We start from the raw sequence: 18,991 nt of genomic DNA, 5'->3' as shown, positions 1-18,991 counted from the left end.
ATTTGTCTGATCTCACCCTACTTATGGTCACTCTGTTCTCAACATCAATACAACGTGTACTACGGTGAGCCTGCATTTTGGCCATTTTAACCATCAATCTAAACACTTTCAAAGCCCAAGGGCTATCTAAAATAAACAAGGAATTCCTCAGGGCAGAAATAAGACTTTGATAAAGAATCTAACATTTCTGTGTTTGTGTAATAGGTATGAGTTTTTCAGTAGTCATTTTTTTCTAACAAAAGTTGTAGCTATTCCCTGAAAATATTTATACTACTGTGGCAGTATCATTCCATGGGTTTGAAATCATTGATATACGGGAGAAATAATTTACCATACTATCTGAAACTCGGATGAATGCCAAAAATATTTCCCAGGTCACCTAAAGAGCAGAGAGGGACAGCCTCCCTCACCTTTGGTGGGCACTTGGCAAACACAGAGAGAGCCCATGGCCCACGTGGGCAGGGGTGGGTGGGTGTTTGCATGCCACATGGGTTCCAGACCATCATTCAGGTTATTAAACCTCAGGAACCCACCATGTTCTTGACTGGGCCTAGCGAATTTCTCTGTGGTTATTTCTCATCCAGGGCCCTTGTTAATGCTGGGCATCTTGAAATTCAGCCATTCTCAATAGTTCTCCCACACTGTAGTTTTTACATTAAAACCTCAAGTTCAAAAGAGGTATTTGTACACCTATGTTCACAGCAACATCATTCACAATAGTTAAGAGGAGGAAACAGCCCAAGTGTCCATCCAACAAATGGGTACACAGAATGTGGTATGTATACCTGGAACTGGTTCCAGGACCCCCATGGACACCAAAATCCGCAGATGCTCGAGTCCCTTATATAAGATGGCATAGTATTTGCATACAACCTACACATATCCTCCTGTATACTTTGAATCAGCTCTAGATTGCTTATAATGCCCAATACGATGTAAATGCTACATAAACAGCTGCTGGCATGCGATAAATTCAAATTTTGTTTTTTGGAACTCTCTGGAATTTGTTTCCCAAATATTTTCGGTCTGCAGTTGGTTGAATCCCTGGACTGTATATATCCAATGGTATTGTATGTATATACAATGGAATGTTATTCAGCCTTAAAAAGGAAGGAAATGCTACAACACGGATGAACCTTCAAGACAGGATGCTAAGTGAAATAAGCCAGTCACAAAACATAAATACTACGTGATTCCACTCCTATGAGGTACTCAGAATAGTCAAATTCATAGAAACAGAAGGTAGAAGGGTGGCTGCCAGGGGCTGGAGGAGGGGGAGTTCAGAGTTAGTGTTTAATGGGGACAGAGTTTCAGTTTTGCAAAATGAAGACGTTCCGGAGACAGATGGTGGTGACGGTTGCGTAACACTGGGAATGGCCTTGTCACTCCTGAACTATCTGCTTAAAAATGGTGAAGATGGCAAATTTTATGTGATGTGTATTTTACTACAAATAAAACAAAACAAAACCAAAAAAAAATCTCAAACTCCTCTCCAACCTTGGTGACCTTTTCTTCATTCTGCCGAAATGGAGCCTGAAAGTGACTGTGACACTTTTCTGTGGCTTAAAAACATCCCATGGGGGCTTCCTTTCCTACAGTTTCAGAACTGCAGGCCTACAGATGTGAGGACTGGCCACGCGTACGGCTAATCTTGCCATCATTCTTTCATTCCTTCGACAAAACAGTACTGGCTCAATGGGAAGGAAACGCTGGCAACAGGACCCAAAATGTCTCTGGCTCTGAGCAGCTCCCAGTTTTGCGGGAGAATCGGGGCCATGAAATAAGGCAAGAGAACAGGGAAATGAACCAGAGGGTAAGGTGCGGGCACACAGCAGCGGTGCCCACACAGGCCTAGCAGGGGAGGAGGCTTCCGGGAGGAAGTGACATGTAAGACACCACCAGGAGGGGGGGCAGGAAGGAACATTGCTGGTGGCAGCGACTGCATCTGGTAGGACCTGGAGCCCCCAGAACACGGCCAGTGCCAGGAACTAAAAGAAAACCAGAGCTGTGGAGGAGGGATGGCGGGAGACTGAGGGAAGCAGGTGAGGCCCGGAGGGGCCTGCTAGGGAGCAAGGACGCTGTCTGAAGTGAAGCGGGAATCCTCTCCGCACGGAACGTCTAAAAGAAACAAATGCAGGGACGGAAATCAACGTGTGATGTGAATTACAAGTGACGGATCATGGGAAGACTTGCTCTTCTCCGCACTGTGTGTGGACAGGTTTTGGGAAACGCGATGGGCAGGTACCACTCCAGGAGAACCGAGCAGACGTGCAGTTCTGAAAGTTCAGGACAGGTACGGGTTGGGAAGTCGTCTCTCTAACTGTGACCTCTGAGGTCTTCCTGATGAACTCCCAGGGACTGCGGCGGAGAAGGACAGGCCAGCAGCACAATCACCTCGAAAGGCGCCTCCTGATTCCAGGGAGCTGCCCAGTCCCAGGGGCTCCACAGGGGCACCTCCAGGCCGCCACGGCGGGGATGGGGCCGTGCCAGGAGCCGAAACCACGACGGAGGGGGCCCGGTCCGTGGCTGCTTCTGTCCACGTGCAACCAGAAGGTATCGACTCAGGTGGAGGCGGGCGGGGGGGGGGGGGGAGAAGCTGACGGAACGCCTCGGAAATCAAGGAAGGAAGGAACTGTAAGACGGGAGGAGGTAATGAAGTTTTCGAGGCCACAGAGATGCAACACACCTTGATCTCATTCTGTAGATAAAACACATTGAATGAAGTTCTGTCCAGAGCCATGTGCGTATAAACATTAAGAGCCTACGCTCCTACGCTGACTACAGAGGGGTGTATTCAGAATACACTCTCCCATCAAGTGCCTGCCGTAAGCTGCCTCGGTTCCTGCCCTGGAAAAGGCAGGGCATTCAGTACGCCTTGAGGTGGACAAATCAACACCTCCAGATCCTCGAAGTGATTCCCACAACACTGGCTTGAAAGGCCAGGTCTGCCCTGAAACTGATCCGTTTGGATAAAGGGCCTGTGGTTGCTTCTGGGGAAGCAGAGAACGCTGGAGACTGAAGGACGTGAGCCTCTGTCCCATCCTCAACACAGCCCCGCACACAGGGCTTATCCCTTCAGGCCCAGAAGCAGCAGACACACTTGGGATTTTCGGTGCTTCTCAGAGCTGACTCCTGCCGGTCTGAGAAACTCTTGCAGAAACACCTGTTGTGGTCCAATGTACTTGTCGCGGCCCGATGTACCGTTTACAAACCCTTTCCCACTTGTCTGAAACAGGCAGTAAGACTAGAGAACAGAAGTGCTCATTCGTTGCCATAAAGCTCCAGACCCTTGCTCCCTGATGCCTACATATTTTCCTAACCTACCTTTACATGGATTCTTCTGGGTTCCAATACTGTTCTAAGATTTTATGGCATCCGTATAATGCCATTTGTGTGTGTGTTCTCTTCCGACCCCGACGTAAGCTAATCTATTCTTAGGGAGGTCTAGTTGTGCAGTGTGGGTGGCTTTCTCCGTCCCAGTCTCACCAGAATTTTTAAAGCAGAGCCAGGATCACCAAGGACAGGTGTGGAGCACAGGCCGCCTGGGGGCAAAGACTTGACATGAAGCTCCAGAGTAGCCATGCCCCCTGCCACGTGGCCCCTACGTCCGGGCCTGTGTGCTGAGCCCGTGCTAGCCCTGGGCAGACGGGGGACCGGGCACAGTCCCTGCCCTCGGTGAGGCTACACTAGACAAAGCGGTACAGACGCGAGAGGCGCCAGGACAGGTGGGCAGCCTGGGAACCAGGTGTACCTCCCGTGGACAAAGGGCATGAAGGTCCACCTGCATGACGAGCATCAGACCAGAAACACAAGAAGTCAGACTGGAGAGGAACATACAGACCGAGGACAGCTTCCGGCACCGCGGCTTCTACAGGGGTAGCAAGATCCCGTAATCGTTCATCACAGAACAAAGCAGGTTGACTGCCGCAGTGTGACACAGCCAGGACACGCCAGACACCATCTTCTCAGAAGGAAAGGGAGGCCTGACTTCTCTCTCAGGGTTATCAGTCATTCCATGAGTCAAAGCTTCTACATCTGGAAATCTGGGCTTGGAATCTGTCTGTCTATCCCTGTAGCCTGGCTTCTGCAACGTTCTGGGGAAAACAAGGGAGAGGTTTTCTGCGTGTAACTCAATTCACCACCTCAAGAGATGGGGGTCTCCCTTCACGGGTGTGCAGCGGGCTGAAGGGACTGATTCTTAGTGAATGCTCAATCCTCAAGTAAAACGTCCCCATTTTATGTGAGGACTGTGTTATCTTATTTTATTTTTTACTTTTGGCCGCACCTTGAGGCTTGTGGGATCCTAGTTCCCTGACCAGGGATTGAACCTGGGCCCTCGGCAGTGAAAGCGGAAGAGTCCTAACAACTGGACTGCCAGGGAATTCCCAGGATTGTGTTATTTTAAATGACAGTTACCAGCAGTGGGTACAGGCAAGAGTTGTTCTTCTTACAACAAAAGGTATCTTCCTTTTTACCTTTAACTATTTCTTTTGAGAAGCATACCTACTTAGGAAAGCATCTCACATCTTTTTGTTATTTTGGCATCAGTATCAGTAAACAAGTGGATTTTTCTGCCTGATTTTGAAACTAGGAACTTATACTGAAATCAGTATTCTGATGACAATTCAGAGTTCAAGTCCATGGGGAAAAAACAAGGAAATGTCAGCAACCTGCAGAATCCGAGGCTTTGTGGAGCTGGCGAGTCTAAGGCACTTGATTAGGAATGAATGTCCTGTAAGAAGGAAAAGCCCAGTTCTGCAGGGCAGGGAGAAATGACAGCACCCCAGCTGCTACTGTAACTCAGGCAACATACAGAATGGGAAAGAAATCCAGGAGGGAGGATTCCGAAAGTGTGAGCAACTCAAGCACAGGTCAGCCAGGTGGGCTGTCCACACCTGCCACGTGTGCCCAGGAGGAAGCCGGGAGGACCTTCCTGGTCCGGGCACCATAAAGTCCTTGGCTTGACCTGGAGCCAAGAAGAGAACTCTTACAGGTCCACTCAGGAATCCCCCCGCACACACCTTTGTCAGCAGGAATTTCAGCCGTGCCCTTGACGGCAGCTCCTTCAACACGGAAGATGAATGGGTGGCGATGCTGAACTGTGCAGCCCCGAGGTCAAGTTCTTTCTCATTATCCTCCCCATTTTTCTATCAAGGTGCTCCCTAAGGCTCACATTCAAGTCCACAGAAAGGGAATCCAAGGCTCTCGGAACAGGCTGCCCTTCACCCACCCAGACTAGGAACCAGCAGAGTGTCACAAAACCTCGGGACACTAAGACGTGTCTCCCCCAGAAAAGTTAAGCAGGTAGGGCTTTTTAAAGGTCTTACAGTTGTATAATTTTTCTGAGGATCAAAAAAATATAGACCACGGAAAGCAGCAGCAGAAGTCAACAGCTTGCTTTTTATTTATTTATTTTAAAAATGTGTTTATTTTTATTTATCTATTTTTGGCTGCGTTGGGTCTTCGTTGCTGCACATGGGCTTTCTCTAGTTGCAGCGAGCGGGGGCTACTCTTCGTTGCAGTGCGAGGGCTTCTCATTGCAGTGGCTTCTCTTGTTGCGGAGCACGGGCTCTAGGTGCGCGGGCTCAGTAGTTGTGGCTCGCAGGCTCTAGAGCGCAGACTCAGTAGTTGTGGCTCACGGGCTTAGTTGCTCCGCAGCGTGTGGGATCTTCCCGAACCAGGGCTCGAACCCGTGTCCCCTGCATTGGCAGGTGGATTCTTAACCACTGCGCCACCAGGGAAGCCCAACAGCTTGCTTTTTACTATTTCAGTCTTATTTGTATAGTTAGGGTTGTCTTTGCAAAATGCCACGTGGAGATGAAAGAGCAGTTAAGCTGGTCAGTCCTGAAGCACAGGTGACCAACTTCTCCCAGTTGCCTGGGACTTCCCAGGTTTTAGCACTGGACGTCCTGCATCCTAGGAAAACCAGGGCAGTCGGATACTCTACAAAGCCAAAGCAGCTTCGTTATCTTGGTTGAGTTTTCCATGTGTTATCTAAACTGCTTTCTAGATTTTATTTAATTTAATAACAGCATCTTGAGAAGAAAGACGAATCAAATCAACTGGCTTGTTTTCTGAGCCCGGGTCTTCATCTTACCATGAAACTGATCCCACCCAGCAACTCCAAACTTGGAATGGGGGGTGTCCTTAGAAGTCCAACTGACTCTGTGAGCCTCCATTTGCTAGGGGTTCCTGGTGACAATTTCAGACGCACACACTCTTGAGAGTCTGAAGTGAGCTTGAGAAGACAGTAACACCAAGCATCCCCTTGCGGTTAAAGGATTCTTTCTCTGGATTTCCAGAGCAGACGCTGTGCAGCCAGTTTCTCGATGTCCACCTTAAAATGCACACTGAGAAGAAATGAAGCTTGACTGTGTGCAGAAGGGTAGGATGTGTGAGCTGAAGCTTCACAGGCAAGGTCCACCTTCTGAAAAGGCGGCAGCCCAGGCCCACCACAGACCAGGCGCTGATACACTCAGTTACAGAGACAATGCCATGGACTTGTGGGTTCCTTCAGTCCTCCCCCAGCGGCTGCTCTGCTCAGCTATTCTGCCCCTGCCACCAGACCCCATGGCTATCCTTCCCCAGTGTGGGAACCACCGATCTTTAGGAACACCTAGGTTGAAATCCACCATCACTTCTTCCTCCTATGCCTGCATCTCCTCCTCTCTACCTACAATGCAGGAGGGAGGGGGACCCCATGAGCCCAAGCCAGCCACTGCTGACGGCCCCTGAGCCTCTGGGGAAGAGCGGAAGCAGGCCAGGAGGGGTGGCAGTGGGCGAAGGGTGGGGTTGAGACTTCACGGACCACAGAGTGAGTAAATCTGGGGTCCAGAGGCATCGCTGATATCAACTTGTAGGGAACTTTCTCCGTCTGGGTGGGATCAATGTTTGGCCCACTTTCCCTCTGATTTCCAGATGATCACTTCCTACGATCTGGCCACACACAGGCGATTCTATTCCACTGCTCCGAGAGGGTCTCTCCTCCCTAAGAGAACCGTTTAAGGTTTTCAACGACAGGAAACATGCCTGGGGTGAAAAAGCTTCCCTCAATGACGTCTATCTGCGGTACAGGGAAGGCTTAGGGACGCCTGTGCTACAGAAATGGCAGAATGAGGCCAAGCTGTGTGTCAGAGGGAGCAAGGATTTTGGGCTCCTAAATAATCTGGGTAGGAGCTGAGACGAGGCTTGGGGTGAAAAACAGAAAGACACATCCGGGATGATGCGGTCAAACTGGGCCGACTTTGAGGGCTTGGGAAGAAGACGTGGGTGCGAAAGGATGGGCCAGAAGGAAAGGGGAACCTGAAGCTCCGGTGACCAGTGGGAAGTGATGTCCTGGGGACGCCACCCGAGGCCCCTTTCTATTAACCTTGTGCATGTGAGCTCTGACGGGGACAGGCCACTCAGGGGGACCAGCGTCAGATCCCCTGGCAGCTGACCCATTCCAAGCACTCAGTGAACTTGGTCTCACGCCAACCCCACTGCCGGCTGCAAAGCTGAGGCCCCCCAGTTTCATGACTGCCAGCCTGTTTCCGAAGCCACCGTTTCTGACAAGCCAGAGCACGTCATCCTGCTAGGATTCCACAAGCTGAGCACACAGCTGGGACCACACACTGACAGTTTATTTTCCCCAAAGGCTGGGTCTGTTTTCTACCCCACCAACGTGTGCGAGACGTCTGCTGGGACTGAAACTTGTGGTTCGGGTCCAAAGGATGATCTTTGCATAAACACTTCCACAGACACCTGTGTAATAAGGAAACTGTATCTGTTTCCCTCAAGAATAGAAATGACCTCTTCTGGGAGATCTTTTTTTTAAAGGGCATCCAACGAAGACAAAAAAATACAAGAGTCGTGTGGGTGTTGTTTTTTTTTAAAGGAAATGGTCAGTCTCCTGCTTCTACAGCGCCCAAAGTAAGTTAAAGGTACAGCCCAGTACTGTTGGAGCGTCCTGTCCAAGAAAACATCTGAGAAAACCAGCATCGCTGGCAGCCCAGGGGAGCTGAGGGGCTGATACGGCAAGGCTGGGGAAGGAGAGGCTTGTGGGGCAGTTCTGTCCAGCAGCAAACTCTGTACCTTCTCATAAACTCCTGGCCTTGCCTGCCTGTCGGTCCAGGAGCACTGGTCAGGGTGGTCATCTGGGGTTTTAAATTGGCTAGCTAACAAAGGAGCTGTCTAGATCAGCCCCTGCAAAGGGGGTCCAGCCTTACAGACCACGCTCTCTGATGCAGGCAACGCTCTAAAGGCGACGCACTTTGATTGCAATAAAACAATTCAGGGTCCTCACCACGCTGGCCTATTTCCACGCGAGCTTGATTCAGTCGTTTACTCTTGCTCCAGTCTTCCTGGTGTGCAAGACCCCGCCGAGATACTTGGGTTCAACAGGACACCACGTCGAAGGTGACTCGTGATAGAGTCAGGGTCCAGCCTGATGGAGTCCGTGTGCAGTGCATGTGTGCACCGGAAATAAATGCCTGTCCCACCAAGAAGAGAGCCACACGGCAGCAGGTAAATGCTGGTTTTGAAGGGACCGCTGGGGCTGCTACAGGCCCCACCTAACATCTGTTTGAATGATACACGTTTGATGCATCTCAGGCCTATTGCTCTCAGACGCCCAACCCCACCCCATTACAGGCGCATTACCTTATTGGAATCCCACCCTCACAAAAGCATGCCAGTTTCCTTTTTGGTAAATAAATTACCTCATCATCAGAAGTTACGAGGATGCACAGGAGCTGGCACAGTTATTCCACCAAGGACAAACACAATCTTTGTAGAAAACTATCTGAAAATGTCAGACTGTTTAGCCAAGTTCTTTTCCTTGGCTCCCTGGAGAGGAACAGGCTGTAGGCTCTGCTACTTGAGATCAATGCAGGTCCCCTGCTCCATGGCCAGTACGAGGGTGATGACCGACAGTACTGAAACCCAAAGCCACCAACCTGGGCAAGATTTCCCCAACATTTAACCACTTAGGTCCTCAGCACAAGTGGCCAATGAGCTTAGCGGTCTTTCTGCCATAATACATCTTGGAGATAACCCAGGGAGTGAGTGATACAGTGGGATCAGTGTTTGAGACCATTTGGTCCTATCACCTTTTGAAATTTTCCAGACTCAAATAATGGGGCCATTCTCCATGATGCAGAACTTTGGGACTTGAATTAGCAACACACCTGCATGCTCCCAAATTTCTTAATAAGGAAAGTCAGGATTCTGCCCTCGGACATCCCCTTGAATACCTCCTCCCATCTGGAACCAAACAATGCCAGTCTAACTCAGCTGCTGGGGATCTGTAGCTCCCAACAACTTAGACTAGAACAGATCCATTCCAGGTACCTGCCAGAGAATATACCTGAAACTCACTGCCCTCTAAACCTTCACCCAAAGCTTAGCTGTATAGACAAAATCAATGAAGGATTACAATGAAGGTCATGCCATCCCTTCATGCTCTAGTAATTCAAATCCACTTCTAGATTAAGCCACTCCCTCAGGGAACTGTGTACCTGCATCAATAATTCCAGTTCCCAAGAGACTGGCATTAACTGAAATGCACTTTAAAATGACATTGGCTCTTGCTTGCCCTACAATTACATAACAAAGCCCCACTGTGCTCCTTTTCTGGATTCCAATAATATCCATGCATACATAGGAAAAAAAAAAAAAGATGGCATTGAGGACCATCACAAGAAGCAGACTGTGTGGGAGAATTTTTGAAGAACTGATGGTGATTATATCACCAAGAGGTTGAGATGAAAAGTAAGTGGTTATCAGCCCTCCTACAGGAATGTTCCAGTACCATCTTTTGTTGTTACCATCTTTCCCCCTTGGCAAGAAGGAGCAAATGCCCCTCTGATGGCTCCTGAGCTTAGCAGGTGAGCGTAAGGTGACTTAAGATGCATCGTCAATCAGATCTCACTTTTTTTACTTCCCAGCAAGAAGATGGTGATTGCACGTCTCCCTCTAAATAACATAAAGCAAATGGGTCAATAATTAGGCTTTGCTCTCTGACGGGGTCTTTGGAAGAACTACGCCAGGGAAAGGGCAGCCTCCTTGTTGATGGGGCAGCTTTGTGGAGAGAACCCCAAAGATGTGGAGGGGGAACAGGACTGTCACAGGCAGGTCTCAAGGGATGGGATTAGGTCTCTGATTTGGAGGTCACTGGAGAAGCAACCTGACTCTACTCCCCAAATAACCCCAAATAAATCAAGCACAAAGGAATTTCCTCTGTAAAAGAAGGAGTATATATCTCAAAAGTCTACTTAATGGTGAAGCATGGGAAGCATTCCATCCACAGGAGAAACACACCAGAGACACCTAAAGAAACACATGCTTTTTAACACGGTTCAGAAAGGTGAAGCCACTGCTGAAAGACAAGAGGGAAAAGGGCAATTCACCCCAGCAAGCAAATTACACAGCGAGGGTACCATTTGTTACCCATCCTATTGGAAAGGTTTTTTAAAAAGGGAAATGTCCCTGAGAGCGCAGGGGAAAAAGCCAGAGGAGATGAACTGATACCGTCTTCCCAGGAATTTGGCACTACATGCCCAAAGCCCATAAAAGCACACACTGTTCAACTCAGGAAGGCTACGGCTAGGACTCTGCGGGAAATGGATGAGGGCACAGAAGTGTCAAAAGAGGAACCTGATTAGAGTTACTTACAACAGCAAAAATCATTCAAAATGTAAATTTACTTGCCAAATGTCTGTTCTGGAGATACTGTTAAGTCAATTAGGGCACATGTGCAGAATGAATGTTATATAAATATTTAAAATGGTGGCATACATTTGCTGACATGGGAAGGTGCCTATGATCTGGCATCGTCTAGGAGAGCAGGCCACATGCCATGTGCACAGGGGTACTGCATGCTTGTGGAAGGAGAAAGCACAGAGTGTAGAAATGGCTGGGAATATACACCCCAAAATGTGAGTAGTCATGTTTTCCAGTGGGTATTTGGGGATTTTCATCTTCTTCCATATGTTTATTTCTAACTTCTTGCCAATCACTGTGCAATTTTTTTTAAGTATTTAAAATGAAAAGCTTAACACTGTGATATAATCAAACAACCAGCTAATACTATATATTCTAATCTACGCATTTGTCTACATCAAGGCAGATAAACATCACGCAGGATTCATGGAATGTGTTTTTCTGGAATAGTCATTACACCCCGTCTTCAGGTTTTACCAAAGCTTTCTAGAAGAGCTCACCGTGGGTGGAATGTCTACTTTTCCCCCAATAATGAAATTAATTGTCTTTTAATCTATCTTATAAAAATCACAAGTATAAGAGATTTTATTACACAGAGAAAACGAACTTGCCTCACAAACTGGTATGTGTTCTTATCGAACAATAAAAACTGACTCATGAATTGCATTTAATTCTTGTTTTTGCTCTCAGCTGCTCAAGCTGACCCTGGGTTCCCTAGTCTAGATGTTCAGACAGATCTCTTTTTTTTCTCCTTTCTCTTTTACTACTTGCTCCTGTCTTTTTACTCTCACTTAAAATTTTTACTCTCATTTAAATACTACTATAACCTCCAACAGAGCTGAAAGGTTTGACTGTGCTGGGACCCCCTCTGCCCCTCACAGCCCAACACCTGCTAATTTCTCCGAAGGAGCAATACTCACATGTAAACTTGGATGATAGGTCAGCACACCATTGTCACACAGGGTGACGTATTTCTTTTTCCATTCTTTGTTCAGTGATTTGCCACTTCGCTTCAGCAGCATGCCCTGTAAGGAAAAAGGAGGCAGACAGAAATTAATAAATATAAATTATAAAGCCCTGTGTCCATTTTTTAAAAAAAGAGTAGGCACATAGATAATTTTTAAATTGTTAAACTTTCGTTTTCTCCCTGCCATCTTAAAATGGAAATGACACATTTTTAGCTTGGTAATTTGATTTTCTCCTTTCTTTTTCATACAATATATTTATGGTCAACCAATTTCCTTTTGTGTGTGTGTGGAGAATAATTTCCTTTTGTATGTGTGTGTAGAACTTAACTTTGTGACATTAATGAGGGCTAAGATATGCCACTGGTTCAACAAATATAATACAAACCATCCTGATGTGCTACATCATACCTTTTCTTATAACTAAGTTATAAGCACATGGAGCCCCTAAAGGTATTAAAAAGGAACCTACATTTCCTTTTCTAAAAATAAGACAGTAACCATATTCTTACCTTATGATATTTATAAATAAGAACATTTTTTTTTACAGTTCTTCATTTCAGATCTTAATTTATTAAAAATGAAATTCCATTTGCAAACTCAGCAATGGCATTTAATAGATGAACTGTGTATAATTTACTTTAACCCATTTTTAATGAAATCACATTAGGGCTTCTTGAAAACCATTCAAAACTTGAAACCAACACACTTCTGAAGTATATTTAATCCAGTCTTCCTTAGATGACTGATGAGAATTCATTCTTGTTTTAACTACCAATTCCCAGCAAACCTTCCGCCTTGTTTGTAGGTTTTCCTGAGTTAAGAAAACCGAAGGCAGGGGGCTTCCCTGGTGGCGCAGTGGTTGAGAATCTACCTGCTAGTGCAGGGGACACGGGTTCGAGCCCTGGTCTGGGAGGATCCCACATGCAGCGAAGCAACTAGGCCCGTGAGCCACAACTACTGAGCCTGCGCGTCTGGAGCCTGTGCTCCGCAACAAGAGAGGCCGCGATAGTGAGAGGCCCGCGCACCGCGATGAAGAGTGGCCCCCGCTTGCCGCAACTAGAGAAAGCCCTCGCATAGAAACGAAGACTCAACACAGCCAAAAATAAATAAATTAATTAATTAATTAATTTAAAAAGAAAACCGAAGGCAGCCCTGAGCTCTGCCAGGCCCAGCACCTTGACTCTGCACTTTCTCTTTCCCTTTTGGGGCTTCGCGCCGTCCTTGCTCAATTTCAACTTGAGCTCTCATATCTGGGTTTGTCTGACTCTTGTTCACAGAGAAGAAGGAAAACAGAAGAATCTCCTTCCTTGCTCTTCCTCTTGCTGCCCATTTATAAACCTACATGATGATAATTATGACTGCGAAAGCATAAGACTAATGCTAGTGAATTCACCCAGATCGAGGCAGAAAGAAAGTTGTAAGTTTGAAATAGAATCCGACACCTTAAAGAAGCAGAGGCATCCTGAGTCCCCTTGGGAATTTTTACCAGCCTCCGTCCGCCGCCTGATTCTATTGATCAGGAACCCAAACACAAGAAGAAAACCAAGTAAGCATTTTTTTTTTTTTTTTAAAGGATTTTCTTATTTATTTATTTATTTATTTATTTATTTTTGGCTGTGTTGGGTCTTCGGTTCGTGCGAGGGCTTTCTCCAGTTGCGGCAAGCGGGGGCCACTCTTCATCGCGGTGCGGGGACCGCTCTTCATCGCGGTGCGCGGGCCTTTCTCTATCGCGGCCCCTCCCGTCGCGGGGCACAGGCTCCAGACGCGCAGGCTCAGCAATTGTGGCTCACGGGCCCAGCCGCTCCGCGGCATGTGGGATCTTCCCAGACCAGGGCTCGAACCCGTGTCCCCTGCATTAGCAGGCAGACTCTCAACCACTGCGCCACCAGGGAAGCCCCCTAAGTAAGCATTTTTTATGCAACAGAATTAAGTTCCAATTAATTACCAATATCGTGACATTATTTTTACACCAGATTTTACAAATGTAATGGACAACTCAGGACTCCGACCACAAATGTTTACTGTCGCTGAAAGAAAACATTTCAAAGTTTGAGGCAACTGACAAGTAAACCTTTGGAAGAGCATTTCTTTCCAAGTGCTTACGTAAAGAAAGCACGTGACATAAAGCTGCAGACCTTGATTTCTTGGAATCTCAACCAATACAAACCAAACATGGCACAGAGACTGACAAAGGGAACCAGGCCCAGAGGAAACTTTTACTTACAAACCAAGGCGACACAAGTTCCAGGACACAGTAAGAACCAGTGGGAGAGGGGTGGTCGCCACTGGTGACAATGAATTAGTGATAATGAAAAGGCAACACTTAAAATCATGAAATGTCCCTCCCTGGTGGGATTTCTAAGATATTAAAACGTAGCATAACAAAACATGACACAAGTTCTCCTGCAGGCTCACATTTTCCCACCACCATCCATTTTAGCTGGAATTCCAACAATACCAGGGGCTGGGGTTACTATGTGTCATTGGTGGCTGAGAGCTGCCCTGGGCCTCAGAAAGCTTTTCCTCCAGCCTCAAACGAAATGCAGGCCGCAGGTCACACCCTGGGGCTCCGTGCAGATGGACGTTCAGAAGTCTTTCAGCTAGCTCGTGGGCACTTTCAGAAGCAAATCCTAGACTCCCCGGTGAAAGGTATAAAGACTTATTTCTTAAGGGAATAAAGGGAAAATTCATCAGGAGGCCACGTGAAGAGACGACGTCATAGTTTTCTGGGAAATTAAATTAGCCCAATTTGTTTGGTCCTAGGAAAACTTAATGTCTTGTTGAAAAAAAAAAAATCCAAATCTTGACAATCTTAAATAAATTCTGTGGTTCACCTCGGAGGATTATCTCTGATTACATGTACTATTCAAATGCTGCAACATTCAGCAGACCTGAACACCCTGGTGGCCTAGGAACCATATTTCTGCCCTTCAGCCTTGGCCCCAGCTGGGCTTATTATCCCACCCCTCAGAGCCCACCACCCCAAGACTGCAGTAGAGACTGAACCGATTGGCCGCCTGGCTCCCCACGTCATGTTGCATGCAAGATGGGATCGCCCAGCTGCTGGTCTGGGCAGAGCTGGACCAGGGAAGGCGCACTTTTCTTTCAGTGGCCTGAGCGCTAGCAGGTGCTGATGCGTTTCTAAGCGTCGTCATGTCCTCTCTCTCACTCGCTCCCCGTAAGAAGCAGGGCAGGGGTAGCAGAGTTACGACGGCTCCCTCGTTACAGACGTGTACTCTGACCACAGAGCTAAGGGAGCTCGTTAGTGATGGGAAGTGACAGGACCAGCCACCGTGCCCTCTTCATTCCTGCCATTACACTGGGCTGCTAAGTTCTGGCCTGTGGGCAGTGACCACAATGGTCAAACCGACCAGTGTCCCCAGCACTCCGGGCCTACAGCCTTCGGTCTCGAAGCACCAGCCCCTCCTCCCAGGGCACGAATCCCAAACCTGAGGGCAGCGGGTCACCCAGCATCCTGGCAGGCACCTCCAGTCCGGTTCCTCTCTTGAGAGGGCACTGAGAATCCAGGATTGCAAGGGAATATAAAATACCAGTAGCATTCAGTCTGGTATTTTATATCCACGCAGTGAAAGAACAGATAAGCACCACTCTAACATGAACAAATTCAAATCTGTTCCTGAAAATACACTGTATATGGATCCAGAGGAAGGGATTTCTGTTGGCTAAATCTTAAGAGTACCCTAAAAATGCCCTAAACTCTGAGTGTCCTGGAGAGAGGGGAGACCGGGACGAGGATTTATGGAAGCAAATCTCCAGCTTACTAAAAGATTCCAGGAAGCGGGTGGTCAGGCTGTTGCAAGTGGCGAAGGCCAGACCTCTTGATGGGGTGGAGAAGGTCAACGAGGCACGGCGGAGCCAACGGTCCAGGAACGGCGCCCCGGACTGAGCAGGGAACGCAGGGTCCGCGTCTGCGTTTCCAGATTTCCTGATGACCCAAGAGAAGAAGAAAAACTGGAGCTTTATGCGACGGCTCCTTACTTTAGAATGTCAGCAACGGGTTATACACCATCTGCGTATAATTCAGGCCAAACCCAACACGTCTGCAGGCCAGACGCAGGCACCTCTGTGTCTGCGACCTCCGGCCAAGAGTTAGCAGAAGGTGGTAGCGGGGTCTGGACCAAGGTGCTGGACCTCCCACGGCTGGGCCACGTGGGACCTCCATCCTATCACCCAGACAGCAGCCATCCACAGGCTTGCACGTCCTGGAAGGGGAGTCCCAGGAAAGCCCAGGGCTGTGGATTAATGCCCACAGCTCTGGACGTCAGGGTCCACTTCTGCACTTACATGTGTGAACCTTTCGAAAAGGTCAGCCAAAACCCTAGGAGAGACCAGCAAACTGTGCGGTCTCTCCGTAAATAATCAAAAGAGCCCCATCCTGAAAAACATGATGAGACACGAGGTCTTTGATGGGCCGAGGGCGCGGGAGGCAGCAAGCAGGATGAACTTTTGCAATCAGAGGCTCAATTGAACTTCAAATGAGGAGACTCAGGAAACAGCTTCTGTGGATTAAAGATGTGTTTCCTTTTGCTTTCCTTCTATTTTTTTTCTTAAATTAATTCTGAACCCTGATTTTTAGAGAGTATTTGTATCAAGTGGGAATCACAGAATTTCAGAATCACGAGAGACTCTGGAAGTCAAACCATTCCATCCTGAATCTGCTAGACCAATATTTGTGCTTGATCCCTGCCCGGGGTCACCCTGCTCAAGAATCCCTGGGGACAGTGAACCCATGGGCCTGGACCCCTAGAGCTGCCTGAGCAGGGCTCCGCTGCCCTCCGGGGGGCGAGCCTCGTCTGTAACTCTGGAGTGCAGCCTGCCCCCAGCTTGCCCTTCTTTTGAGGGACCAAGGACAGTTGCCACAAAGGCCCTATGAGATGTCACATGGCTACACAGCCAAGCCCCGGACTCCTCCCAGAGCAAAAGGTTCCAGACACGGTGGGGCTCTCCTCTGAGCACAGACAGCATTCCCCCGAAGTGCTGAAGGGAGATAACCCATCACCTCCCTTTAGGACAGACTTCTACCGACGAAGCAGGATGCTCTAACATGCCAGCAGCCCCTCACTGCAGGCTGAGCCCCTAGACTGGATCCCCCCATGCTTCTGCCATCCCAGACTTACACAATTTCTACTCTAACTACCGGGAAAATGGAAAACCCTAAAAATAGTTCATTTTAAACTTTTGAAGGACACGAAGCCCTGATCCCACAAGCTAGAAGATGACAGAGGCCGGAAGGCGCTCTGCCAGAGACACACGGGCGGGCAGCTCCCATCAGCGAGTGTAAATGGCCCTTCTGATTCTAAGTCTCTTTGATTCTGTGTGACCCAGGGCAAAACCGCACGGCGGAATGTCAAAATGTATACTTGGTCTATCTTTCAGATGCCACTTTTGTACATGTAAAAACGATTTCCTGCTTAAGATCGTTTCTCGTGGACCAGCTATCCCAGTGTAGATGTCAATTACCGTTAATGCTTTATTTGAATTTCATATGGCTTATGCATCTGTTTTTAAAATTTTTTATTTCAGAACAATATTGGGCTCATTGTGAGCCACACGCTGCTCTAAGAGCCTTACAAGTAAGTATTAACTCACTGAAAGCTTATGACGACCTGATGGTAATGACTATGACTATCCCCATTTTACAGATGAGGCCACTGAGGCACAGAGAGGCTACGTAACTTGCCCAACTCACACAGCCAGCTTGGTAGCTGATTTCAAGACAGCTTCCAATGCACCAGGCTTCGTGGTATTCGTGTCCCTGTGTAAATCATCCCACACTGACTCAGGGGTGCCTGAGACTCACTTTAACCAACAGTAGCAGTTGAAGTGACGCTACCTACGCTGGGTTTAAACCTTAAGAAATCCTGGCAGCTTCCGCTTCGGGGAGCTCTGACCAGGAAGCCACGCTTTGCTCTGTCCACAGTCCTGAATCACAGAATTACGAGAAATAATAATAGTTTTTTCAAATCATTAGGGTTTGGGGTAGAGTATTAGGCAAAAATAGACTAGAAAAACACAGCTAGCATCCTGCATTGCTGTAACAAAAATCAAAAACACACATCACTGGCTTGGAACCAGGCAGCTGGCTGAGGCTGGCAGGGACTGAACAGCTGGAAGGACCGTGAGGAAAACGCTCCCTGAGGTTGGAGAAAGGGGTGCGACTTGTGTGCTGGCAGGACGGACAGTTAGCAGACCTGCTCCCTGTGGGAACACGCAGCACAGCCAGGATGTGTAGTGAACCCCTGGACGGACGTGGCTAAGATTTCCCAGCAGAATGCCAAACACGCTAACTGCTCTGATGAGCCCCGATGAGTCTGGGAGGAGGGAGAGGAGATCAAGGTAGTTTTCAAGCAGAATTAGAAAAAATATTTCTGATTTAAAAGCCTCACTGGACCAGACCACGAGAAAAACTGTTTCTCAATCCCAGCTTCTCCTGCAGTAGAAAACTCTGAGAGTAAGAAGTGGCCTCAGAACAAAGATCGAATCCAGGGAATGGCAGGAGATGTGATCTCAGAATAAAGACCCCACCAAGAGTGTGGCAGTCAGACCCCCTTCTTGAGAACTCAGAAAGATTTAAGGTACACCCTTCCCATTACTAGAAGATCTGTGGATCAGAGACAGGAGCCTGTGGATTGGCTTTTGCCTAATGGACAAAATTTGTAATTCGATACAAAGGACACCCACAAGGTTTTTAAAGGAATTACACCACTTTGGACTAAAAAGCACAGATGGGACTTCCCTGGTGGTGCAGTGGTTAAGAATCTGCCTGCCAATGCAGGGGACTTGGCTTCAAACCCTGGTCCAGGAGGATCCCACATACCACAGAGCAACTAAGCCCATGCACCACAACTACTGAGCCTGCGCTCTAGAGCCCGTGAGCCACAACTACTGAGCCCGCGAGCCACAACTACTGAAGCCTGTGCACCTAGAGCCTGTGCTCCACAACAAAGAGAAGCCACAGCAATGAGAAACCGGAGCACTGCAACGAAGAGTAGCCCCCGCTCACAGCAACTAGAGAAAGCCCACGCGCAGCAACGAAGACCCAACAGAGCCAAAAATAAATAAATAAATAAATAAATAAATTTCATTTAAAAAATAAAATAAAATAAAAAGCACAGAGAAGGTTCAAAATGAAAAGAGGCTCTGGGCCTTCAACCCAAGTACAGGCTGAGAAAGCTACATAGCTGTGAACACAGGCCATTTCTTATGGAGAAGGAAGGTTGACTCAGACAGCAGAGCCCAGGGCCAAGGAGGATACCCCTGGAAGCAGAACACACCCTGTGCTGTGGACCAGTAATATCTAC

At 48.0% G+C, this 18,991-nt stretch overlaps 1 protein-coding gene across 12 annotated transcripts in view; it reads right to left on the bottom strand.

The window, feature by feature from the left end:
• AGAP1 (ArfGAP with GTPase domain, ankyrin repeat and PH domain 1) overlaps positions 1-18,991 on the bottom strand; it is a 551,312-nt gene that overhangs the window by 198,285 nt on the left and 334,036 nt on the right. For all 12 annotated transcript variants that reach the window (XM_007184760.2, XM_007184762.2, XM_007184768.3 and 9 more), the window contains exon 10: positions 11,622-11,726. In XM_007184760.2, the coding sequence (XP_007184822.2) occupies positions 11,622-11,726 (105 nt within the window). The remainder of the gene's footprint in view (positions 1-11,621; positions 11,727-18,991) is intronic.

This window comes from Balaenoptera acutorostrata, chromosome 8 (assembly GCF_949987535.1).
Source record: "Balaenoptera acutorostrata chromosome 8, mBalAcu1.1, whole genome shotgun sequence".
Classification (NCBI taxonomy): domain Eukaryota; kingdom Metazoa; phylum Chordata; class Mammalia; order Artiodactyla; family Balaenopteridae; genus Balaenoptera; species Balaenoptera acutorostrata.
This window is presented reverse-complemented; position numbering and strand designations above follow the sequence as displayed.